Below are 26,722 nucleotides of genomic sequence, written 5' to 3'. Positions count from 1 at the left end.
AGCTCTGAGGGCTTGTGTCCTCCCATATTGCATGTTCTCGTGTACTCAGGATGCCAAGACAGTTGCTACCTGCCCATGGCATCTCCTGTTCCCTGAAGAAATGAAATAGTCCTATGGGTTGAGATGGTTTTAGGTAGAGGGAGCTCAGAGAAGGGACTGAAGGAGACTTTAACCCCAGCCTTAGAGGACTGGCCATGCTGGCATGAGGCATAAGGTCCCTGGGGCCACATGGGTGTCCCTACCAGACTCATGGACTTATGCAAGTCCTCGTGGTACATAGACGTGGAGAAAGGTATGCTCTGTAGACATGGCCAGTCTCTGCCATTTTAAAGACTTGCAGTGGCCTTAGAAGATGCTGGAAGGAGCAGAAGCTTATAAATGACAGGTCTCAGGATCCCACCTTCATGCCCATCATGCAGCTGTGCTTGGATCTGGGTCACAACCAAGGCCATGGGCCATGAGGACCACTGGTGTTCTAAGGAAGGGACAGGGCTGCAGAAGCTCCCTGTGGACATGTGGCCTCATCCTGGGGCTGACTAGCACTTAGCCCTGTGTGGACAGTTCCACAGGTAAGCTGTGGCAGGGCAATTTTTAAAGGCAAAGGTGTTGCTCTTTCACTTAACGTTTTCATAAGCTATACCAGATACAGTGCATCTGATGACCTTGATCTATCAGTTTGTTATTGCTGGGAAACAAACGATCCCAAAACTTAGTGGCTTAGAACAGCAGTCATTTATTATTTTTTATGAGTCTATAGGTCAACTGGGCAGTTCTTCTCTGGGCTTGCTCGTGCATCTGAGTTCGGCTGGCTTGCAGCTGGGGATGGCTGCCTGGGTGCCTGCCTCACTCTCCTCTGTGTGTCCACATTCCTCCAGCAGCTGGCCTGGGGATATTCTCATGGTGGTGGCATGGTCCAAGAGTGGAAATGGAAATGCACAAATGCTTTTTTCAAACCTCTGTGTGCATCAAGTTTACTACTGTCCCATAATCAAAGCGGGTCACTTGGCCGAGGCCAGAGCTGGAGCTGGAGGAGTCCTCACAGTGAGAGAACAAAAAGCCTGGGATTAGGAGCCTTTGCCAGGGGCCTGAAGGCAGCCAGTCTCCCATATTTAGGAATATCGTTTACACCACACTAGTTAAAGGTGGTTTCTCCAGGCAGTACCAGGCAATAGGACTTTCTGTGATGAGCAATCTCATGTGATCTATATCTGTGCTGTCCAACATGGTAGCCACCAGCCAGATGTGGCTGTTGAGTACTTGAAATGTGGCTGGTGCACCTGAGGAGCTGAGCATGTAATTGTGTTTCTCTTCAATTAATTGAAGTTTTAATGGCCATATATGGCTAAAAGTTGCGTTATGTACAGTCCAGATCCAGGGGGAAACCCTCATTGGCACCCATGGAAGGCTGTTATGTGCCCAGCACAGCTGCCCACTGCTGGTTTTGGTGTGGGTGGCCGCTGGGTGCTGAAATGTCCTCCAGCTTATGATGGACAGATTTGCATTGTGCTGTGCTCCAGAGAGGGCAGGACTGGGGCTGACACCAGCGCTTGTGTTTCTGGTTGGGGCTCCTGAGCCATCTCTGCACTCTTGCCCTGCTTCTTTTCTTTCACCTTTTCTTTCAAGAAGCTTGGGAGCTACAGATCTGCATAGCCCTGAACAGGCTGATGGAGACTGAATTGCCTCTCTGGGAACCCAAAGGGTGTTGACAGCCTGGGGCTTGTGTGTTGGGGGCCTGGAGCGCCGGTGCAGGTGTAACGCACTGTATTGTCCTCAGTTGGCTACCTTTCCTCACTTTGGGGGAGCCCTTTGCTGGCCACTTCATCCCGGCCCTGGGGCTGGCACTCCTTCCTCTCTGACAGTGGGAAGAGCAACACCGAGACCCCTGTGCTTTGTGAAGCCAGTGGGTTAGGTCACATGGCTGTGCTCCAGGGACCAGGCTCCTGATGGACAAGGGGCCAGCTGAGGACATGGTTGGATGGTCACACATTTGCCATCTTTAGAGAGCCCCAGGGTTCTCATTTGTATGCTACTGTGCCCTCCCCATGCACCACCAGGAGGTGGGCTCCCTGTACTCCCAGGTGCAAGCTCCTGAGACACAAGCAGGTGGCCTGCACAGGAAGTGTGGTTCCTCAGAGTCCCAGGAAAATGGTAGTTGGCGATTTTCATCCCCATTTGACAGAGAGCCCTTCAGGCTCAAAGGGGATGGTGATTTGCCTGAGGGCTTCAGGGACTGCACTGAGTCCTAGGTGTCAGGGTTCCTGGCAGGTGCTGAGGCCCTAGTCCAGGGCTTTCCCCCTGCAGTGGGCAGGGGATCCCTGTGCACAGCTCCCAGCACCCTCATTACGATGGCCATAGTGCTCTGCTCTCCTCCTTCGTGCTGCTTGATTCCCCATGATGGCTCCTGTCACACAGTCCAGCTGGGACTACACTTAGTGGTGAGCCTGTCCTCTTGGCACAACAGGGAGCCCGGGACTTCTGCAGCAGCTTGCATGGCACTTGGCATGAGTGTAGACCAGGAAGTTTGCAAAATGAGTACAGAGAGAGTTTTGGAGAGGGACTGGTCAGGAGCAAAACCTGGTTGAACTAACACTGTTTATTTGGATTTCGATCTTGGTGACTGCATGGGCCAGGCCGTGCCTGTGGGCATCCCAGGGCATGGGGACAGTGAAGCTTGTGGATCTGGGCAGACCTAGAGTGTCCTTTGGAGGGTGCGACTCAGCCATGGGTCTTGCTTATGGGAGGTGAAATGCAAGGATGGGCCAGATGCAAGAAACATCCCAGGCTGTGAAAAAATGGTCTGTGGATTGAGACTCTGGGCTGCACATGACCCACCTTTGGCAAGCAAAGGCATTCACTGGCTCATGAAACTGGAAATTCGGGAGAAACAGGCTTCAGCCTCACATGGACCCAGGGGCTGAAATGACATCGTCAGGACCATGTCTTACTCTCAGACCTGCCTGCCTCTGCTCCTGGGCATGTCTCTTTTTGGGAAAGCCAAATGGCTTCTACAAGGCTGCTGCTAAGAGATGATTTTGGCACTGGTTGAAAAAACTTTAGCACCCTCAGGCTTCACAAGGACAGATTTGTAGCAGTGTGCAGTGCAACTATGTTGGCTTCCAGGTTCCTTCTTGTTGAATCTTCCATCCCTGGGTGGTTTGTGCCTACAGGCCTCTCTCCCAGTGATCACCAGCGTGCCAGGATGGGCTCTCTCTGTACCTCCTTGAACCCCCCCCCGCTCATCCCTGATCCAGTCAGGATGTGGGATTCTGACTGGACTTGGAGTGAGAATCACTCCAGCTGGAAACAGGCAGGAGGAATGTTTCATCCAGGAAAATCAGGTCCCTGAAGCCAGATGGGGTCCCACACCTCAGGGCTGGGGTGCCGGCTATACATTTGCAGGATTGGTGCAGGGACTGAGGGCTTGAACTTCCCATCTACTGAGGCCTGGCCCACTCCAGTCAGTGGCCTCAACTCGCCATGGTTGGTCAAGGAGCCTCATGTGGGGAGCAGAGGGAGTTGGAGGGGACTGGGGATGTCAGGCCCAGGGACCTCCAGCAAATGTGGCCTGAAGGCCAGACTTGCTGTGATTGGGCCCATATCGGGAGAGAAAGAGAGCTTGTCATGAATCAAGGGCACGTTCTGGCCATAGGACCTGTTGGATGGCATCCAACCTGTTGGGGGAGACAGTCAGCCAAGGCTGGACACTGGTGGGCGCGACTGAGTCTACGCCGGTGTCCTCCAACCTCTGTTTAGGGGAATCCCTGAGGCAGACATAGACCCTTGTTTTTCGCGGTGGCCTGCAGGGGTGGAACGTGTTGGAGTTAGACACCCTCCCTGGTGCATTCCCACTTAAAGGTGATTTTTCTCCTCCTCCTCTTCTCCCACTGCTCAGATATCCGTGGGCTTCAAAGCTTTCTGGACCAGGCCTCGCGGCTGGGCCTTGACGTCTCTTTACAAAAGGTGGACAAGAACATTAGCCACGTATTCACCAGCCTCTTCACCACGATGAAGACAGAGGAGCTGAATCGCTACCGGGACACGCTTCGTCGCGCCATCCTGCTGCTCAGCCCGCAGGGAGCCCACTCCTTCATCAACGAGGTAGGTCGTGGGGGCCTGAGGCCTCAGGGGCCTGGTGCCCAGGGCTCTGCAGAAGATGGCTCAGGTGGGCTGTAGGGCACAGTCGTCTTATGCACGGCCTAAACGGACATGGAGACACTTGGGTGCTCGGCCTACAGCACACAGCCTGTGAGGGGGGATTCTCTGAGCACTACTTGGCTCCTGATTGTTCCCTAACAGGTGACTCAAGGCCTGCCCAGCCTCTGAGAAGCTGTGGGGAGGCTGATGGGAAGCCTGTTGGCAAGTCACTGCCAGAGATTTCTGAGGCAAGACTCAGGCCTTTTTTTTTTTTTTTTCTCCTTTTTAATTTTCCTCTCTTTATTGACAGGTGTAAGCCTCTAGGGATAAAATAAATTTCCAGCTTTCTGCAGAGGTGGGTAGGTCTGCCTTGGGATTTCTTAGCACCTGGAAGAGGTGTCTTTGCCTGCCGTTGAAGGATACATTAGACGTTCTTATTTTTTTGGCACTTGGGCTAATAATCAGTGTGTATTTCTTTTATAAACATCTCTGTTCGAGATTGAAGCCTTCTAATGAAGACAGGGCCCATCAGTTTAAGAATCCATTAGTTAGTAAAGAATCCATTCATTTGTAAAGAATCCATTAATTTGAGAACAAACTAGAAATAACCTATGAGTTGGCTGTTTGGCGCCGGCCCAGGTAGTCTAATGGCAGAGAGGTGATGGGCTGGAGTTGGCAGATCTCCCTCTGGCCTGGGTTGGTTTTGAGGTTGAGCTGGGGATGTGGTGTGCCTGGGAGCAGAGGTGGATTGAACAGGTCACAGGGTGGCCAAGAGCTCCCTGCAGATTCTCCAGACAACCCCACTCACCTTGCTGGTCCTCTCTGATTGAAACTAAACTGAAGTGAAGCATGGCATTATGCTAATTCCATTTGATGTTCTCTGTTTGCTTATTCTGCTTTTCCCTCTAATTAATTATGACTCAGAATGCTACCTCATGCATCAGGAGCCAGCCCAAAGCCCACTGCTGGGGAACTTAAAATTTGGAATGCTTAATATGGTACAATTGGCCGGCAGCCCTGATGCTCTCTGCTAAGCACGCCCCGAATCACGCCGGTGGTCTGTCAGGCTGTGATGTCCTGTCGGCTCCCGGCAGTTTCACCAGAACATGTTGCCCTGTATGAAGTGATTCAGTCCAGTAATGGGCAGCCTGGGATTAGCAGCACTAACATGTCCATTCTTTCTCAGAACACACCCAGCTGTGCGTTTGCAAAAGTCTGCTCAGGGGATGGCTCTTCTGGCAGTATTTCCCCAGCTGGAGTCTGTACTGGTGATGGTGTCAGCTAATCTCATTGCCGTTCCCCTCGCTTCTTGCTTCTCGTCAATTCCTTGCCCCTTCCCCTTGCTTCCTTTCCTCCTTGCTCTGCTGTGAAGCTTGGGGGTGGAAAGACTATTGGCTTTGGAGTGGAATGGATTTGGGGGCAAGTCCCAGCTCCCTGAATTATTATTTGTGTGACCTTGGGCCATTTGCATCACCATCTTAGCCTCTGTTTCTTCATCTGTTAAAAGGCATGAAGGAGACAGCTATGATAAGGATTTAGCGTATAGCTTTTTAAGAAGCATCTGTTTTCTTTTCACTGCACATATTCATGCATTTTCCTTCTAGAGGATTTTAGCCCCTTCCTGTTTCTAGCCCTGTGAGGATTTAACACATAACTAAGACTGGCCTAAGGGTGTTATTTCCAAGTGGTTAATTATGCAAGCGCCTGCAGTGGTGGATTCGCTGGGCTTGCTTTGTCCTGCTGGCATTGCTGGGTGTGATGGGACTGGGGATGCCTCTGGGGTGGCCACTCTTTTTTTTGTCAGGCCATTATTTTATTTTTAAATTTCAACTTTTATTTTAGATACAGGGGGTACATATGCAGATTTGTTACATGGGAATCTTGTGTGATGCTGAGGTTTGGAGTACGGATCCTGTCACCCAGGTGGTGAGAATAGTATCCAGTAGGTCGTTTCTAAATCCCCCACCCTCTAGTATGCTACAGTTTCTTTTGCTCCACTCTTAACTTCAGTCAAATCCTTGGGAGTGTTGGCAGGAGACTGGGGGGAAGGATGGCATTCGGACTTTGGGCCAACAGCTCCCACTATAGTCTTCAGTCTCCACTGATGATAAGAGTCTTGATCCCTGTTCCCATGTGCCTGCTACTGGGAGGGAAGAAGCTGAGGTTTCTCACGTGCCCGTGATGGCTCTGGCCCTTTGTGCGTTCTGTAATCCTCACACTTTGCAGACGGAGGAAACGGAAAAGCTAAACATGTTAAATGACTTGCTTAAGGTCACACAAGTAGCCACTTAGGCATTGAACAGGATTCAAGTCCAGATTTTACTCCCTCCAGTGCCCCTCTCTTCCATCTGTGATGATTCCAGGAACACAGCGTACAGCACTACATTTGCTGGAGTGGGGAAATAGGGCATGCTGGCTTCATGGGGAAAGATATGGTTCCAGTGTCTCTGGCCAGGGTTTGGTAGAGGTTCTCAGGGTACTTATACGCAAAGCATTCTAACGTATCTCCTAAGTGTGGTGAGGAAGAAATGTGGATTCTGGAGTAAACATGAGCTGTCTGACTGGCTAGCCCAGCAGGTCCCCTAGGAACACCTGGGAGTGCTGTCCCTGCATGAAGCCTTCCTCACCACCTGGAGGCATTGCATGGGCTTCTTGAGCAGACGACCCAACCTCCTCTTTGTTGTGACAAGGACAAATGATGTTCACAAGGATGACACACTGCCAGAACATGTCCTGAATTTTATGAAGCCCAAAGCACAGTTAAGGAAGAGTAAATGTCCCCTCAGCGCCCCCCACACATCGACTGCATGTCAGTGTTATGCCGCATCTGGGATGGTACGGATGAGCTACAGTTGACGTGGGCTCTGTGGCTCTCCTAGTTGTAAGTTTTCCTCTTCCCTACTCAAAAAGCCTAGCCACGTGGGAGAGGGAGGGAGTGAGGAAGACAGAGCTGCTGGAATCTTTTACATTTTGCAAAATGGCATTCATTCACTGCAGGTGGCCAACAGCCACCTGCACCACCAGCCTCTCTGTGATTCCACTTCATGAGGGGCTGTGCTGGCGGGGCCTACAGGTTCTGCGAGCCTGGCTTTGGCAGTGAGTGGGTGAGTGGAGGAATTGTGGCAGGCCAAGGTGCTGGGGCCTGCCTGGGGACACTGTGGGCTTGTGTGTCAGGCCCCACCTAGAGACCCCTCACATCCCTCGCTCAGTCTTTATTCCACATTCATCCTCTGAGGCCTCCTCGTCACCATCTTAGTAGCCACCACAACACTGCATCATCTTAAAGACGTGTGGAGAGGCTCCCCTTGAGGAGGATGGGCCTGAGGGTGATAGAACTCAGGTCTCCGGGTCCCAGACCTGGGGCCACCATGGGGCTGCTCTGGGGGCTGCCGAGGGTATGGGCTGTGGTAGGTCCCTTCCTCCAGGGGGGCCTGTTCTGTCCTGGGCTTGACCTTGGGACCCTCCATGTGAGTGTGGGTGGCTCTTTCCAGTCATACCCTAATTGGGGAGTGGATTGGACTCATTGGATCCTCAGCTGGACCTTGGTTCTCTGGGCCACGGGTTGCTCAGTGGGACTTCAGTGCACAGTGACAACTACTTGTGATGTTCTCCTCATGCAAGCCTGTCAGCTTGCTCACCAGCTGGGAATCACGGCCCATGGAATGGCTGAAGTGACCAAGGCAGCAGCTGCTGAGAGGGATCTTGCTCTGGGAATCTTGCCGGTGGCTGCTGGAGCTTTCTGTCTTCTGCTCATGGCTCTTCCTGTCACTTCTCTAGCATTTACTGAGCCCCAGCCTGTGCCAAGTTCTATGTGGGCATGTAGGCTGTTGTCTCTGCTCTCACAGGGCTCCCCAGCTTGGTGGGGAGGACTGAGGTGTGAACAGACCCCTTTACCTGTAATGGCAGAGGTGTGGCCAGGTCTTGTAAGAGCACGGAAGACAGAGAGATGTCCTCTGGCCAGGGACAGATGGGGTCATCAGAGGGTCAACGGAAGCTTCCTGGACTAGGTGATTCTGGGTCTGGGTCTGTAGGAATGAACTTACACTAACTCTGTGGACAAGGAAGGGCTGGAGAGAGGGTCAGGAGATCCCTAGTGTATTCAGGAACTTGTATGTCATGCAGTTGCAGTCATGGGTGTGCAGGGGAGGGAGTGGCTGGAGTTGAGGCTGGGATGTCAGCAGGGAGGGCTACCTAGCCTGGGGCAGGAAATCCAGACTTCAGGACTGGTGTGTTCCTGGGGTTCTTTCCAGGGTGTTAGAAGTTAACACCCTACAGTTTACATGTCTTATTGTTCTTGTTCTTGTCTAGGTCAGGCTTGATGGGGAGAACTCCAGTCCACAGTCATTTGGCCCTGGGCTTCATCTCAGCTTCCTAGAGGGATTCTGTTCATTTATTCATCTGTCATCCATCTCTCTCCATTCATCCATTCATCTGTCCATCTACTCATCCATCCATCCAATCATCTACTTACCCAGCAAGTACCAATTGGGAGTCTCCTATGGATGAGGAACCCTATCAAATGCTGGGGGGGCATGGAATTCAGGGGCAGTGCCTCCTCCTCTCCAAGATTGGTTATGATATGGAAAGTCATGGCCACATACCATGCCACTGCTGGGCATTCCAGTGGCTGGCAGAGCAGCTGTGCCCCAGGGCTGTGATCACGGAGGCCTCTCTCAGTGTCCCTGGGCATTTTGAGGACTCCAGGGCTTTGTCCTTTCACCTCTTATTTATTGCTTCTATGCCACTGTCTCTACTGTACATAGGCCTGCCTCTTTCCTTTTGTTTCCTCTGTGTTTCCTCCTCTCCCTTCTAGTCTTTTGTTTCACTGGAAAGAGTGGAAAAATTAAATGATTTTAGACCATTTGTGATCTTTATGGAGAATAGTTGCTGCTCCTTCCTTCTACTTCCCAAGGAGATGGGGCAGCCTGCCCAACCCTGATGCCCAGGCACTGTCCGTTTCTGTATGTCCTGCAGATGTTGGACAATCTGTCCCTCTAACTAGAACATGCTGCCTGTAGACCAGGGACTGTGTGATGTTCACCATTTTATTTCCTGAGAGCACTATGGGACCTAGTCTACAGTAGTGTTAAGGGAATAAATGAATGGGCATTTTATATTTCTTACTTCCAATAGAAATGGGGTAAGCTCTTTTTGTGTGTGTGTATACTTTTGTTGCCTGTTTGGCTGGTCAACAACTCCTAGGCCAGCACATCAGCAAGGGCTTTGGTCTGAAAACTTTGGCTAGTGAGAAGGCTTACCTTTGACTAAGAGTGTTGCCTTAGGCCTGGGTGGGTCAGCAAATGAGGCCAGGGCTGCTCCTGCAGGTGGGACATTCCTGGGCCCAGCTGTGGCACATGGCAGTGGAGCATGGGGTGCAGAGAGATGAGCATGTGTGGGGGTGGTGGGGGTGGTAAGCAGCAGTGGAGGAAGGTGTGGGAGACCAGGCATTTGTGCACATACACACATGCACACATGGACACAGCCTGATGCAATGATACAACCAGCAGCCACATACACTGGTACAACCAGACCTTCAGACTGGCACAGCCCAACAGGAACTGACACATGCACATTACCTGTGCAGATCCACACATCAACATGCACACACATCCACCAGGAGGAGAGCATTGCTGGTGGCAGAGCAGTCTGGGAGAGGTATTCTGTCTTTGGAAAAGAAATGGCAGCTACCCAGTGTCAGTTGCAGCAGATGGCATTGACCTCTGCAGTTAGATACCAGTGATCTCTTTCTGTAGAGAGAAAAAGAGGAGAAAGAACAGCAGAGAGAGAATAGCTGGTTGGTCGGACAGCTTTCCATTGCTCTGGTGCAAAATGTTACTTTTCATCCAGGCTGGATGGAGTTAGGTGAAGGAAAAAGGTGGAAGGGGCCACTCCCAACACCTCTCCCAGATTGGCTTCCCAGGCATGGTATGTGCCTGGAGGTCAATTTAATCCTTCATAGAAACCCAGCCTGGGTTTAGTCCTGTCTTCAAATCAATTGCTTCTCAGAGTTTGCTGCAGTGACTGAAGCTCCCGCAATTTGAATATAAAGACTGTGCTTTTTAATACATTTACAGCAAAGGTAAATTAAGTAATCTCAATGTTCTGTTGTCCCACATGATATATGCAAATATTTCTTACTCTAACACGGTAAATCTTTAGCAGATGACTTTATCACTCAGAGCTAGGATAATTCTGTGCCATTTAAGTATCATTTACCAGAATATTTTAAATTACTAATTAATTATAGGAGATTAATTTTTGAATATGGCCCTGCATTTGCATTTAATTATATCCCACTGTTTACGGATTCTAAAGCCTTAGCACTTTAGTAAAAGTGCTTCCAGTCTGAGAAATTTCTATTTTCTCTTAGAAATTCTTAGAAATAAGATCACAAGAAAGAAATGTTTCTAGATTTTGTTCTGATGGCTTGGAACTCAGCGGCTGCAAGAGGGAGCCAGAAGGTGGGGCCTGGCTGAGTTCAGGAAGAGAAGAGAGAGCTGTCCTCTTAGGGTCTGTGTTTAAGGATCTACATGGCTCTGTCCCTTTCCTCCTCTGTCCCCACCCTCCTGCTCATCTTTCCAGAGTCTCTGAGTGCTGGGGAAGCTGCTGTGAGCTCTGTCCAGGTACCAACCAGCACTGGTCTTGCAGGCCTCTGGCATCCCAGCCCACTGTCCCCTCTCTATGATAGCACCATCACATCCCTCGGAGCCTGCTGCCTCCTGAACACACCTCCATTGCCACCTCATCCCAGAGCTAGCCCTCCACCCAGTGCTTGTGCTGTGACCATCTATTGCATCTCCCTACTTGTGTGACCTGGGAATGCTAAGGGCAGGAACTGGGGCCTGTTAATCTTTTTTTATCACCTTTTCAGGGGCCATGTGCTATGATTGGTAAGCGGATGGAGGGTGGGACCCCAGGACACCGACTTCTGCCCCCACACAAACATTGTCTGGAACTTTGATTGCCCACTGGGCAAATGAAACACATTCTTAACACTCCAGCCAAGCAAGGGCGCCTGAGTAAAACATTGTAAGAATTTAATGTTTGATTTTTGATATTTCAAAGGAGCGTCTAAACAATCATCAGGGAAAAAGGCCTAAGTGCTGCTGGACTTTCTGGTGTTTATTTTCTGGTTGGGTGTTGTTTCTATTTTGAGTTCCATGTCAAATCATGCCATCCCATTCTTGGTGCTCAGGGGTGCTGAAAGCCTTACAGAGGCTGTCTGGGAGGCCTGTCTGGGGTCAAAGAAGGCTGTGAACCTGAAGCATGGGCCTGAAGACACCTGGTGGCCTTTCCTTCCTTTGTGGGTCATTAAATAGCAGAGCAGACTGTCAGCTCCTCCCTGCAGAGTCTCTGTGGCTTATTAGCAGGTAGCCCCTTGAGGCAGCAGACATGAGAAATAGGCATTTACAAAGGGAAACAGCCTGCAGCAGCCAAAATGGCTCAATTACCCTTTCTGCTCGGATCCCCAAGGGTTTTCAGCCTGGGGAGGCCTCGCCCCGAGCCTGAGGTGAGTCAGCCTGTTTGTTGACTGAAGAGCTGATTGGGGAGCTCAGCAGCGAAGCTGTAAGAAGACATGGTGGGAGGCGAGGGGAGGGGGTGGGTCATGAGAGGCAGAAATGAGAGAGATTATCTAAATTGGTATGAATTTATCTTAGAGAAGCTATCTGTGCCATGTAGTCTACATCTGGTGCCATCCTCTGCACATGGCATCCCCAGACAGAGCCCTCTCCTGGTGCTGGTGAGATGAGATACTTCCCTGACCCCACTCGCAGGATGTGCGATAGGGATGTGGCTCCTTTGTTCTGCTGCGTGCTCCTTACGGGAGGGGGGCCTGCAGAAGGGTAGGTACAGGAGCTGGGGTGAGCCCTTTTGGACTCTGGCCCCATGGTAGCATCTAGGGGTGGGTGCCTGTGACTCCCAAAGCCCCAGTGGGTGTGTTACAGTGCTCTTTTAGCTCTGCGGTCTGCAGATGGCTTAAGTGTTAACCAGCGCAGTGCCCTCTTGATACTCAGGTCCTTGTCTGGCATCCAGGAAGAATCAGGCCACATGGACAAGTTGAAGGATGGTAAATGCAGGGGATTTTATTGTCAGATGGAAGTGGCTCTCAGCAGGATGGATGGGGAGCTGGAAAGGGGTTGGAGTAGGAAGATGATATTCCCCTGGAGTTCCACCATCCTGCAGCTGATCTTCTTTCTGACTGTCTCCAACCAAACTCCTCTTGATGTTCAGATGCTCCTTTTCTTCTCTCCTTCTCTGCTGTATCACACTTCTGTTCCTCTGCCCTTCTGCTTATGGAGCCTGGGGTTTGGGGTTTATATGGGTACAGGATAGGGGGGCATGGCAGGCCAAAAGGCAACATTTGTGTGTGAAAACAGGAATGACTGTTCCCATTTTGGGCTGTGAGTTTCCAGGCTTGTGGGTGGGGCCTTTGCTGGGGAACTTCCCTCTTCTACCCAGTATTTCCTGGCCTCCTGTCTGTGTCACTGGTAGGAAACTGGCCTTGGTCACCTGCCATCTGTGCTTGAGCTGCCAGTCCCCTTGGAGAGAAGAAGGGCTCTGCATTAGCTAGCTGGTGCAGTGTAACAAACCATCCTAAAACTCAGTGTCATGTGATAGTAAGCATGTGTTGTTACTCGTGAACCTCCTGGTCAGCAGACCTGGGTTAGACTCATTGGATCTCAGCTGGGCTGGCTCATGCATCTGGGCTGACTGTTGAGGATGGCACTGGCCAGCTGTAAGCTGGGGTGATGAGCCTTGCCCCTTGACAGGCACACTAGCCCAGGCTTATTCATGTGGCAGCAGTGGAGTTCCAGGAAAGCAAGTGTGAGTGCTCAGGGCTGCTTGAAGCCTGAGCTCAGACCTGGTGCGTTGTGACTTCTGCTGCAATCTCTTGGCCAGAGCAAGCCATGAAGTCAGCCCAACAGGCAGGGGAAAGAGACTCCTCCTCTGGATGGAAGACTGCTCTTAAAGGGGGAAGTGCAAAGTCACATTGCCAAGACAGTGGCTGCATTAAGGGATGGAGAGTTGGGACCATATTTTTATCCATCTAGCATGGTCCTAGTGTGCAGATGAGCTTCCTGGGTGGAAGCAGATGGCAGCAGGTCTGTGGGTGACCTGGGGTCATGTACCTCTTGACTCTCACTTTGCTTCAACATTGCTCAACTTTGGGGTGAACATGGCAAAGAGGGGGATGCGAGGCAGAGGGAGGGATAAAGGCAGCCTATATTTATCAAGTTCACCATATTTAGACCTTGAAACTCATGAAATCTTCTCAACAATGCTGAAGAGAAGGGCTCGGATGGAGCTTTGAGCCTGCAGGGATTTTGGGGTTTGCTCATGGTCTGGAAGATGAAAAATGACAGAGCTGGGCTATGAATGCTGAATACCCTGACCCAAAACCCAGTCTTTTTCCACCACTGTGTGCTGTTGGGAGAGGAGGCTTGTTGCCATTGACAGATCAAGGGAGAGCCCATTTTTCTCCTGGAGTATAACACAGAGCAGACTAGGTGAACATTGCCATGGAGTAGCAGGTAGCATGGGGAGGGGGACTGGACACTTCTGAATGCTTGTATGGAGATGGGGACAACCCCCAGTCCTCTCTGCCAGCACATCTGCAGAGAGCCCGAGGGGATGGATGGGCTGCCTCTGCCTCTCCGTGGACAACTAGAAGAGCAGTTTCCACAACCTCCCAGGCACCTGAGAGTCTGGGGACATTTTATATAGGCTTTCTGTCTACAGGGCAGGGAAGGGCAGAGTTCAGGCAGACCCAGCCCCTTTCCTGCCCCACTTTCTCACCATGTGGCTTTCTGAGCTCTGGTTCCTCATCTGCTCAATGGAGTTAATAATTGAATCACAATGTTCTTCTAAGTACAGGTTATTTTGGGGTGTAGAGTTTCCTTTTTCCTTTCTCACAGTGCTTGATGTGGGTATGGGTACCCAGAACATGCCCAGTGACTGATGTGTGAGTGGGGAGATTGACGAGTCTCAGAAAATGTAAAGATATGGGTATGAAGGGCATTGAGAAAAGTGAAAATATCTTCTGTGACCCTGGGCAAGGTCAACATTCTGAAATTTGGGATGTGCTAGTGCTTGACATCAGGGATTGGGCTGGTGACCTGCTGCTAGGTCGGTGGACCTAGGAGAGAAGGGGCAAGGTTGGTGGGCTGTTATCAGGCATGTGTACTCTTCACCTCCAAGTTGCCTGCTGTGCAGGGCATGGTGTGGCCCCTCCGTCTCCCCATTGCATTATTTATATCTGCACTATCACCAAAGTATGCTGTGAGCGATGTCGGGGAAAGCAATGTACAGGGTTGTGGTCCACAGTTGGAGTCACAGAGCCTGGGGGAAAGAAGCTGCTATAGGAGACAAGTGTGAAGCTGCGGGAGAAAAGAACTGGAGGGAGGTAAATCATCGCAGGAAGAGCACACATGAATTCCCCCAACCCCATCCAAGAAGCCCTGGGTACATGGGCACAGGGAGGGAAGGTGGACTTGAACAGGGAGATGCAGGACTTGAACCACTTCGATTTAAATAAGAAAAGGCAGGGCAGAGCACCTGAGAGTGTCTCCCTCCTCCCACACCCATTCCACTCACTCTCCTCTTCACAGAGGAAACCTGAGGCTTTCACATGCTCAGCTGGGGCCATGATGATGCTTTTTTTTTTTTTTTTTTTTCCCCCAGGACTGGGGCTGCTGGTGGCACAGAGGAAGGGGCATTGTCCTTGGAGCAAATGGACACAGAATCAGTGCCCAACTCTGCTATCAGTGCCATCTTTTTGAGCTGTTTACTGGTCATAAGCTGGAGTATTAACACCTTCCCAGAGGGTTGCCATGGGAATTAAATGAGGGAACATGCTTGAGAGGGTCTGGTGCAGGGGTGGTGCTCTGCAAATTGTAATTTCATTATTGTGCCTGTGAATGGTGTTTGGCTGAGATTGTAGAACCAGTCTGGGACTGTTGGGGTCAAGCATGGAGGTGCTGGTGGCTCAGAGATGGGGAGCTGTGGCCAGCCTGGCAGAAGGATAGCTCCCACTCACTCTGTGTCAGGAAGCATAGCTCCCAGAGCCAAGTGAGGAAAGCGAGATGTGGGGTGCACCTTGGGTGGTAAGAGGAGGGGCTAGGAAAAAGTGACAAAGTGCTCACAATCTCCAGCCAGCCCAGCTGGGTTTGAGAACTGGCTTGCAGTCCAGCAGTCAGCTGGAGAGGATGTTAGAGTCCAAGGGAGAGGGGGAGAAGAGGAGGGCTAAGTGCTGCCTGGGCTCCAGATGCTGGCTGGGCACTTCGGATCTTGTTCAGGAGCAGGGTGGGAATTCACAGGGCACCTCCCATCTGGGCTGTTATTGGAGCACATGAGCAGGAGCAGCTACTAGTGACTTTTCAGGAGTGCTGGTTACTGGGCTGATAGAAAGAGGGACAGCCGCTGATGCTTTCTGCCTGCAGAGTTACTCTTCAGATGAGAAGGCATCTCTCAGCAGCCTGTCAGTGGCCAGTCCACCACTAAGACATAATGGGCTCCATCCCCGGACCTCTTACACTGGGTGCTTTGGGGGAGAAAGACATGGTCTCTGCCCATGAAGCACTGCCAGACTACACTAGAGAGAGAAAACAGTGAATACCCAGTTGGAGAATGCCCTGCACCTAGCGAAGCAGGGTGGGAAGGGGCTGCATAGCTGCCACTCTCTCGCCTTGTGATGATCAAGTGGAACCATCCCATCCAGGCCACCACGTGAACCACTCTTGGATAATTCTGTAACTTGGAGCTTTTGAGGACAATCAAAGGGTCAGAGAAGAATGGCTAAAGCCACCCTTTGACATGATAGCAGGCCATAAATCCAAATGCCTATGACATCCAGGCAGGGATATTAAGGCAGACAGCAGGTAGGCTATAAGAACTGAGAGTATTGCAGCTGCAGGCACCTGGGGAACATCCTTCTCCGAAGAGGACTGTTAGGCTCTGCCAAGATTCCCCTGAGAAGGCCTGGTGTGGTCACTATTTCTTGTGTCTCAAGAGGAGCCAGAAATTTGGACTTTCTGTGAAATCTCTTAGTTTTTAAACGTTTGTAGCTAATTACAAAAATGCTGAACTCTCTGTTGGCCAACTCTGCCTGTGGCAGGGCTGATAAGGCTTGTAGACTGCCAAGTGGCAATGTCTGATTTATTGCATATATACTGTCAACTTAAGCTCATTAACTATGAGAATGGTGTGAAACAAGCCCTGTTCTCCTTTCCCAGTCCTTTCTTGCTGAGGATCGGCAGTCATTCTTAGCACAGTGGTCCTAGGAGTTCCTATTTCCCTATTTCTTTCCTTTTTTTTTTTTTTTTTTTTGAGATGGAGTCTAGCTCTGTCACCCAGGCTGGAGTGCAGTGGCATGATCTTGGCTCACTGCAACCTCCGCCCCTCCAGGTTTAAGCAGTTCTCTGCCTCAGCCTCTGGAGTAGCTGGGATTACAGGCACGTGCCAGCACACCTGGCTAATTTTTTGTATTTTTAGTACAGATGGGGTTTCACTATCTTTGCCAGGCTGGTCTTGAACGGCCGACTTTGTGATCCACCCACCTCGGCCTCTCAAAGTGCTGGGATTACAGGCGTGAGCCACCGTGCTCAGCTGAGTTCCTGTTTCTATCCTTGGCTCCTCAAGGTACCACCCCTGTTTTCTGTGATTCCAGAACCCTTCTTACTTTTGTTAGTGGGTGCTGACCTGCCTTAGGGGTCTCCTTCGTGCAGTTGACCCTTGAACAATGCAGAGATTAGGGGAACCAACCCCCTATGCAGTCAAAAATCTGTGTATAACTTTTGACTCCCCCAAAACTTAACTCCTAAGCTTACTGTTGGCCAGAAGCCTTACCGATAACATAAACATTTGATCAACACATATTTTGTATGTTATAGGTGTTGTATGCTACTATATTCTTATGGTAAAGTAGAGAAAATGGAATTAAGAAAATCATAGGAAGAGCAAATATATTTACTACTTATTAAGTGGAAGCGGCTCATCATAGAGTTCTTCATCCTCATTATCTTCATGGTGAGTAGGCTGAGGAAGAGGAGGAAGGGTTGGTCTTGCTGTTTCATGGGTGGCAGAGGCGGGAGAGGTGGAGGAGGGATAAGCGGAGGAAGGAGAGGCAGTCACATTCGGTGAAACATCGATTGAAAAAAATCCACAGGTAAGTAGAGCCTCACAGTTCAAATCTGTGTTGTTCAAGAATCAACTGTAGTTGTCAGAAGCTCTTGTTCTTTTTATCCACCATTGCTCAAATTCTACCCTAAATGTGAACTGAGTTCTTTAACCATTACTGGCACTTTTGGTCTTTCCTGTGTGAAGGTCGGCTCTTTAGATGGGTGGTGATCATTGGCATTGGTTTGCTCTGCCTAGCAGTACTCCACAAGGCTGCTGCTGCTTGTTAACTATCTTGGGACTGGCAACTTTCAGTTCGTGGGTCTTATAGCTTTTTCCTTTCTGCATTTGGGATGCACTGACTCTGCCGGTTCCCTCTCTGTACTGGGATGGGGAGGGTTTCGGCCTGCCTGACCATTAGCGTGAGAAGTAGCTTCCTACTTAGGGCCTGAGTGGCAAAGTCTTGCCCATTGACAGTCACGTGGAAACCATGGTGCTTTTATGTTCTACTGTCAGATTTTCTTCCTCCAGTCCCTGCTGTGGGTGCAGCATGTCCAGGGAGCCTGTCCAGGGAGCCTGTCCAAGCCAGTGCTGAGGCATTACTGCATTGGACTGTGGCCTTAATTTTCATGTTTTTCTAAAACCATGTCTCACTTGCAGGGAGGGACCAACCTCACCTTACGATTGCTCCCTGAAGTGCATTGAATGGGCCATGCAGAGTAGATGCTCAGCAAGTCACTGACTGCATCAGCCAGGCCAGTAGGGAACTGCCCAATTTCTCATATCACACGTAGGAGCTCTCCAGAGCCTGGGACTAAGGTTCGCACAAGCTTTTGCCCTGGCTATGTCCTGTTCCCTGTATGACTATAGGGCACTGCCTTGCCTTTCTAGGTCTCATTTGCCTGTCTTGAAATGGATTCGATATTAACTGGGCAGCGAATATGGATCAGGCTCTGTTCTAGACCCTGAGAATATAAAGGGACTGAGACAAACAAGGTCCTTGTCTTCAAGAGCTGACATCTTAGTGGAGGTGGTGGTCAGACACTAAACAAATAAATGAGTAAACCAAAAGTCGTGCAGGTAGTGATAACCCCCATGAAGAAAAATACAGTAAGGTAAGAAGAGAGTGGTTTCGTGGGGTCACCACTGTAGAGCCATGGTCAGGGACAATGATGCCAAGAAGGAGGCATTTATTGAGTGACCAGAAGGGTATGATGGAGTCCCCCAAACAAGATCTGCTGCAGAGGGATTGTGGCAGCTGGAGTGGCATGTGGTCCTGAGGCTGGAATGAGCTCAGCACATTGGAGCATCAGCGAGGAGGAGGATGTACCTGGTGCCAGGTGAGCCAGGGGGAGAGTGGTGGTAGGTGACATTAGGAGGTATCCAAGATCAAAGCACTGGGGGCTCTCAGGCCTTTGTCAGATTTTGGGTTTGGTTTCAGTTGAACAGGAAGTCACTGGAGGTTTGTGAGCAGGTGAGCAGCATGATCTGGAAAGGGACCAGGGTTAAGGTGTTGTCTCTGCCACTTTCTGATTCCATGGGAAGCAGCTCAGGGACACAGAAATCCTAAGGAAATGGTAATCTATAGTTGTCAGCCAACAGGGAGCCTGGGAGCTGAGAATGGCTACCCTGGGGAGGTGCTCCCTCTATCTTCCTACTTGCCTGGTCCACGAGGCCTGGATGGTCAGCCCCCTGCCTGGCAGCCTCATTCTGGGCTCCCTTCACTCAGGCCACCTGCATGGGCCCTTGGTGTGGGAAGCCAGGCTGGCTCCTGCTTTGTGCCTCACGGAGCGAATTCACAGGGGTGAGCTCAGCCTCTTGGCAGCCACCATAGCGGCTTCCTGTGAGGAGCAAGCAATCAGCCTAAAGAGCTTTGCACATTATTAATGTGTGTGCAAATGGGCCTGCCTTGCTGCTCCAAGGACTCTCCTTGTGAAAGGGCTGAGAGAGGACGTGCCCTTTCCAGTGCATCTTTCCTTTTTCCTTCAGCAGGGAATTCGGGGAAGCAACAAAAGCAACAGCAGTAACAAACCCCAACTACACAAACCTGTTCATCACCTAATGAGAATCAGGCAGGGCTGCTACCAAGCCCAGTGCACGGCCTCCCCTCCCCAGGACTGCGATTTGTTTGCCCTTGTGCCAATAGGTAAACAAAGCAGGGATGCCAGTGTGTGGACCCGTGTGGGTGTGGGGGTGGGTGCAGAGTTTGCATGTGTTCCACCTTTGTCTGCCTGTTTCCACACTGGCCTTTGAAACTGTGTGATGCCCCTACCTCCACCATAAAGGACTCACTGACATTGTGGGGGATAGTGATGTGGGGCATCCCACATCCCATCCCATTCTTTGTTGCTCCCAGCTGCTTCCCCTCCACTCTCAGCATCACTGGTAGGTTCCAGGCTATGGCCCTCTGTCCTCTGTTCCCTAGGTTTGGAGTGTAGCTTTGCCCTTAGGATAAGGTGGTTTTCAGTAGGTCCCCCTTCCCCTCCTGTGACCCAGTAGACTCCAATCCTCATCCCCACCATTCATTCCAGATCCCCCAGGGCACTGGCAGTGTTGGGGCGGAGAAGTAGTCAGGCCTGGCATTGCACGGGACCAAAATCATGACATGACTTGATTCAAAAATCAAGCAGTTGCCTGGTTCATCCTCAAAGCTGGGTACCTTTCAGAGCCTTTGCAGTGATGCTTGGGTCCCTTGGTTCTGCTGCCATGGCTCTGAAGTCCTGTATCCCTGGACTCTGGACTTGATCACTGCCCAGGCCCGCACGGCAGGGCACTAAGAGCTGCAGAAAGTGGGGCCCAACAGTTCCAACTGGGCTCTCCCCTTGTCTCCACCCCTCCCTCATGTGTGCTCACACCCCAGGGGTGGCCCTGAGGGTCAGTCTCATCAGAGGCAGCAGCTGTGGTACAGACATACTGGACCACAGAGGCCAATTAAAAGGTGAGGAAAAAATAAATTTATCTGTGAAATGGGGAACACTATTTGCACATTGATTTCAGTGACCAATTAAAAAAATCATGACTGTTTCTTTCTATGAGGGGCAGTGTCCTTTCAAATCTGGCTAGTTTTAGCTTCCAAAGGAAGATAGGTAAAGGGAAGTTGTATAAGCTATCCAGGCACCCAGTGGAGCTCCAGTGCCAGGGAGAGGCTGAGCAGGAATTCCAGCTCCAGGGCTGCTCATTCCTCTTCCAGTTGTTGGATATTTCTTCCTATGCAGAAGGGGCCATGCCCAGGATGGCCGTCAGCCCCTGGAAATGCAAAGCAAGCACATCCTGGCTCATTAATTGCTTTAAGTGAATGTGCAGGGAATGATCCTGCTTCTCTGACAGGGTCAGACAGAGGGACTTTGTCCCTGGCTCAGCATGTGGTACCTGTCCTCAGGGTAGGGAGGGGGGAACAGTTGGGGACAGCAGAAAGAGCAGGGTTTTGGGGGTTACTCAGCTTTGCTTACTCTCTGAACCTGTGTTCACTGGTAAAGTGAAGAAGCTAGTCCCTGCTCACCTCCAGGGCTGTGGTAAAGTTTAAAGGAGGTAATGTGTGGGGAAGTGCCTGGCTTGGAGTAGGTTAGTAAATTACTGCATTTGTCTCCCTTCTATGGCACAGGGTGCTCTTAGGTCTGTCACTCTGTCTAGAGCCAGGCTGTTGTCACTGCTCCCATTTTTCAGATGCAGTGACTGAGGACCTGCAGGGTTGTGTTTGGAGCCCTGGGGTATCCGGTGGAATGTTTCTAAAGCAATCAAGGTAAGGAGCAGGTTTGAGGGGAGAGATGTCAGAGCAGGTAAGAGCATGTCTAGCTTTCGGAGTTGTCTGTTTGGTGTTAGAATCCAAGCACTGCCCTTATGGCTGGTGGCTGTGGGCAAGTTATAAAACTTCTCCAAACCTTTGTTTTGTTATCTCTGAAGTAGGGATAGTGGCAGGACTACATCATAAGATATGATGAGAGTTTAACAAGACAGTCATTTGAAGTGTTTAGGATAGTTCCTGGTACATAGTAAGTACTCAGTAAATGTCCCTGGTATTACTGTGGTCATGGTGATAATGACGATTTTGATGGTGATGATGCTGTTGATGGTGATAATGAGAGTGAGATGATGGTGGTGATGATGATGGTGATAATGATGGTGAGATGATGGTGATGGTGGTGATGATGGTGATAATGATGGTGAGATGATGGTAATGGTGATGATGGTGGTGATGGTGATGATGGTGATAATGATCGTAAGATGATGGTGATGGTGGTGATGATAATGGTGATGGTGGTGGTGATGATGGTCATGATGGTGATGGTGGTGATGATCATGATGATTGTGGTGATGATTATGATGATGGTGATGATGGTGATGGTGATGGTGGTGGTGGTAATGATGGTCATGCTGATGGTGATGATGGTGATGGTGGTGATGATGATGATTGTGGTGAAGATTATGATGATGGTGATGATGATGGTGATGGTGATAATGATGGTGAGATAATGGTGATGGTGATGATGGTGATGATGGTGTAGTGATGATGATAGTGATGGTGGTGATGATGATTATGGTAATGATGATGATAATGGTGATAATGACAGTGTTGATGATGATGGTGTTGATGATGGTGATGGAGATAAATGATGGTGAGATGGTAGCATTGGTGGTGATGGTGGTGGTAGTGGGTGATGATGGTGATGGTGGTGATGATGATGGTGATGGTGGTGATGATAATTATGATTATGGTGCTGTTGATGATTGATGATGACAATGACAACAATGGTGATGACAATGACATTGATGGTGATGATAGGATTGATAATTATTATGGTGATTGAAGATAGTGATTATGAAGACAATAATGATGATAGTGATGATGATGATGATGATGATGATGATGATGACGATGCAGCTTGTGCTTTCCATCAGAACCACTCTGCCTTTGGCATCACTTTGGCTTTCTCAGAAACACAAGTAACCAGGAGGTCTCAGCTGAATCATAGAATGCCCGAAGTGTATTTTTATTTTATTTGTGGGCTGGTGGGTTGGAGTGAGGTAGGGGTGAGAATTCCTTTCTGTGTGAGGTTGACAGGAGTCAGGGGATCCCAGATTTTGTGGTTGTGGGGCCTGAATGAATGTTTCAGGAAGACGTTTGAGCCAGAAGCACCAGCACATTGGAGAAGGGACAGAATAGCTTTCTCTGTCTGACAGTGAGACCAAGGCTGTGTGGGAAGCTCAAGTTTGCTGCTGGAAGAAGGATCTGAGAGGTGTTTGTTTACTGCAGTGGCTCTGATGTTGGACCTTTGCTCTGGTTATCTGTTGCTGTGTAATAAACCACCTCAAAGTTCAGTGGCTTAAAACAACAATCGTTTTATTATTATTCATATTTTCTTTGGGTTAAAACTTTGGTAAGGTTGAGCTGGGTGGTTTGGGCTCAGAATCTGTGATGTGGTTCAATCAGGACTTGGAAGAGTAAGGGGCTGGAGAAGCTGGAGACTGGCTGGGCAATCTTCCTCTTCATTTGGTCTCTCTGAATATATTAGTTTGGGCTTTGTCAAAGCATGGTGACTTAATGCTGTTAGGATTTCTTATATTCTGTGCTGAAGCTCAGGGACTCAGTATGCAGGACTCCAGCAAGCCAGGAGGAAGCTTGGGCCTGTTCATTCCAGACTTCTGGCAGGATCCATGGTTGGGAAGAGGACTTAACATGGAAGCACTGTGTCCTGTATGTGGCTTTTGCATTATGAACATTCATGATCCTGCCATTTGAGAGTAGCCTGAAGGTGACTGACCAGAGGTGAAGTTTTTGTTAAGGTGCAGAATGAAATTGCAACTTTAGGGACAGAGCCAAAGCAGGGCTTGAGAGGTGGCTGGAGAAGAAGATGTGGTAGACAGGTGGAGGCCCAGGAGGAGCCTTCCTAGTCCACAGCAACTCAACTTCCCCTCCCTGACTTACGATGTTGTCTGCACCTTGTCATAACTCCTGAGTCTCCCTTGCTCCTTGTGGTTGCTCTTATTTCATGTTATGGAGGGAAATGGAGGCCATAAGGGGATGTGCAACTTGAGGATCTCCCAAGAGACTTGAACAGATTTCTCCAGAAACTCAAAGGGCCAGGCGTGGTGGTCTGCACTAGGGCATGTGAGAGACAGGTTGTGGCAGGGCCAGGTATGTCAGGAGCCCAGCCTCAAGCCAGGGAGGAGGCATTCTACTTGGAGGACGGAGGCAGCCGGCAAACCAGATGTTCCACTTGGCATCACTCCCCCCATGACAAAGGCACTTCTCATCAAAAACTGGAATTTCTAATTCTTGCAATCACAGACGGAAAATAGTTACATAGAAGCTGATATTTAATATTTGTGTCCAAACTGGCAATACCTTGACATTAATTATCCTGTTATAATTAAATCTAGTATTCCATTACATTGCCATATAATGGATGTGGTTATATAGGACTCTAGTGAGGATAATGGAGTTCTGAAGAGCAGAATTTGTAATTTAAAACCCAGGAACAAAAGCCCTGGATTGTTGGCCATGATTTTTCATGCCACCCTTTTTTTCCAAAGTCATTTACTCATCATTAAATAAACATTTGTTGAAGGTTGACAATGGAGAGACATAGGTGAGAGCACTTGTCTGTCCTTAGGGAAAGTAAGCAATCAACGACAATACAGAATAGATGTAAGTACAGGGATTGCCAGGGCATCCTCCGAAGCCAATACATTTGTCCTGGGGCAAAATAAGGCTTTCTGTAGGAAGCACTGTCTGAGCTGAGTCTTAAAGGACAGGCAAGGGCCAACCAGGAAAAACAGTGGGGCGGCAAGGGTAGGAGCATAGATGGTCAGAGCATGGGCACTAAAGGAAGTTTTTGGAAGAAAGAGCAATTGGTGTTTTAATATAGCAACATCAAAAGAGGCATGTGGAGGAACAGGAGGCCAGGCTGGGAAGGATCCTGTATGCCACGCTAGAGGCTATAATCAGCCCTTAAAACAGTGGGAGCCGGCCAGGCACAGTGGCTCACGCCTGTAATCCCAGCACTTTGGGAGGCCGAGGCAGGTGGATCACGAGCTCAGGAGATCGAGACCATCCTGGCTAACACAGTGAAACCCCGTCTCTTCTAAAATATACAAAAATAAATAAATAAATAAAATAAAATAAAATAAAATTAAAATTAGCCGAGTGTGGTGGTGGGTGCCTGTAGTCCCAACTACGTGGGAGGCTGAGACAGGAGAATGGAGCAAACCTGCACTGCACTCCAGCCTGGGCGACAGAGCGAGACTCCGTCTCAAAAAAAAAACAAAAAAACAAAAAAATCAGTGGGAGCCATTGCAGCATAGATGTGCCTCCTCACATCTGTGTTCCTGAAAGCTCTCAGTGGCCTCAGGAAACAGGATGCCCTGGATGGGATGCCTGTGGCGAGGAGGAAGGGCAGTGCTAATATTTGGGTGAGCGTCAATATAACATTGAGCTAAGGAAGGGATAATTGGGGAGGAGGAAATACTTTAGAGGAGTATTTTAGAAGTGTATTCTATATAATTTAGGGTGAAATTCCAATTTTTTGAATAAACTTTACATTTTAGGATCATTACAAAGATACTGTAGAGAGTTCTTATATACCCCACACCGAGTTTTCCCCATTTTTAGCTTCTTACATCAGTATAGAACATTTGTCATAATTAGGGACCCAATACTGATGCATTATTAACTGAAGTCTATACCTCATTTATATTTTCTTAGTTTTTTTTTGTTTGTTTGTTTTTGAGACGGTCTCACACTGTCACCCAGGCTGGAGTGCAGTGGCGTGATCTCAGCTCACTGCAACTTCTGCCTCTAAGGCTCAAGCAATCCTCCCACTTCAGCCTCCCAAGTAGCTGGGACTACAGGTGTGCACCACCATGCCTGGCTAATTTTTGTATTTTTTTGTAGAGATAGGGTTTTTCCATGTTTCCAAGGTTGCTCTCTAACTCCTGAGCTCAAGTGATCCACTGCCTTAGCCTTTGAAAGTGCTGGGATTACAGGCGTGAGCCACTGTGACCGGCCTATATTTTCTTGGTTTTTACCGAATGTCCTTTTGTTTTGTTTGTCTTAGGATCCTATCCAGGATACCACATTGCATTAGTTGTCACGTCTCCTTAGGCGTGGATTTTGATGACCTTAATGTTTTGAGCAGTGCTGGCCAAGTATTTTGTAGAATTCCCCTCAACTGGGATTTATCTAATGTTTTTCTCATGATTAGATTTGGGTTATGGGTTTGGGAAAGAAGACCATGGAAGTAGTGCCATTCTCATCACACCATGTCAAGGGGTACTTACTATTAACATGACTTATCACTGTTGGTGTTGACCTTGACTGCCTGGCTGAGGTAGTGTTTGTAAGGTTTCTCCACTAAAAAATGACCCTTTGTTCCTCCATGCTGCCATCTTTGGAAAGATCTCACTATTTGCAGCCCACACTTAAAGAGTGGAGAACTACACTTCATCCCTCAAGAGTGGAGTATCTACATCCATTGTCTGAAATTCTTCAGCCTGGGATTTAAAAAAATTTTAAAAAATTTTTAATTTTTTAATTTCAATATGTTCTTGGGGGAACAGGTGGTGTTTGGTTACACGAATAAATTCTTTCGTGGTGAATTCTGAGATTTTGGTGCACCCATGATCTGAGCAGTGTACATTGTACCCAATGTGTAGTCTTTTATTCCTTGCCACTCCCCGCACCCTTTCCCCCAAGTCTCCAAAGCCCAATGTATCATTCTTACGCCTTTGCATCCTCATAACTTAGCTCCTATATATGAGTGAGAACATACGATGTTTGGTTTTTCATTCCTGAGTTACTTTACTTAGAATAATAGTCTCCAATTCCATCCAGGTTGCTGCGAATGTCACTATTTCATTCCATTTTATGGCTGAATAGTATTCCATGGTGGTGTGTATATGTATATCACATTTTCTTAATTCACTTGTTCTTTGATGGGCTTTTGGGCTGGTTCCATATTTTTGAAATTGCAAATTATGCTGCTATAAACATGTATGTGCAAGTATCTTTTTTGTATAATGACTTCTTTTCCTTTGGGTAGATAGTTAGTAGTGGGATTGTTGGATCAAACGGTAGATCTACTTTTAGTTCTTTAAGGTATCTCCACACTGTTTTCCATAGAGGTGGTACTAGTTTACATTCTCACCAACAGTGTAAAAGTGTCCCCTTTTCACTACCTTTAAGTCAACATCTATTTTTTTTGCTTTTTTGATTATGGTCATTTTGCAGGAGTGATGTGGTATCACATTGTGCTTTTGATTTGTATTTCCCTGATAATTAATGATATTGAGCATTTTTCCACTCAGCTGGAATATTCTAATTCACTTTTTGAAGGTCAAATTGGTTGTGATCTGTGAGGTTAATGGTGGTGGTGATGATAATGATGGTAATGATGATGGTGGAGATAATGATAGTAGTGATGATGGCAGTGGTGGTGATGATGGTAGTGGTGATGGTGATAGTGATGGTAATGGT

At 49.0% G+C, this 26,722-nt stretch overlaps 1 protein-coding gene across 1 annotated transcript in view; it reads left to right on the top strand.

Annotated features, from left to right (window-relative positions):
• GRID1 (glutamate ionotropic receptor delta type subunit 1) overlaps positions 1–26,722 on the top strand; it is a 786,921-nt gene that overhangs the window by 218,669 nt on the left and 541,530 nt on the right. Inside the window, exon 4 of the mRNA XM_023226082.3 lies at positions 3,893–4,098. Coding sequence (XP_023081850.1) covers positions 3,893–4,098 — 206 coding nt within the window. The remainder of the gene's footprint in view (positions 1–3,892; positions 4,099–26,722) is intronic.

This window comes from Piliocolobus tephrosceles, chromosome 9 (genome assembly GCF_002776525.5).
Source record: "Piliocolobus tephrosceles isolate RC106 chromosome 9, ASM277652v3, whole genome shotgun sequence".
NCBI classification, from domain to species: Eukaryota; Metazoa; Chordata; class Mammalia; order Primates; family Cercopithecidae; genus Piliocolobus; species Piliocolobus tephrosceles.
The sequence above is the reverse complement of the archived record's forward strand: the minus strand, read 5'-3'. Positions and strand labels throughout refer to the sequence as shown.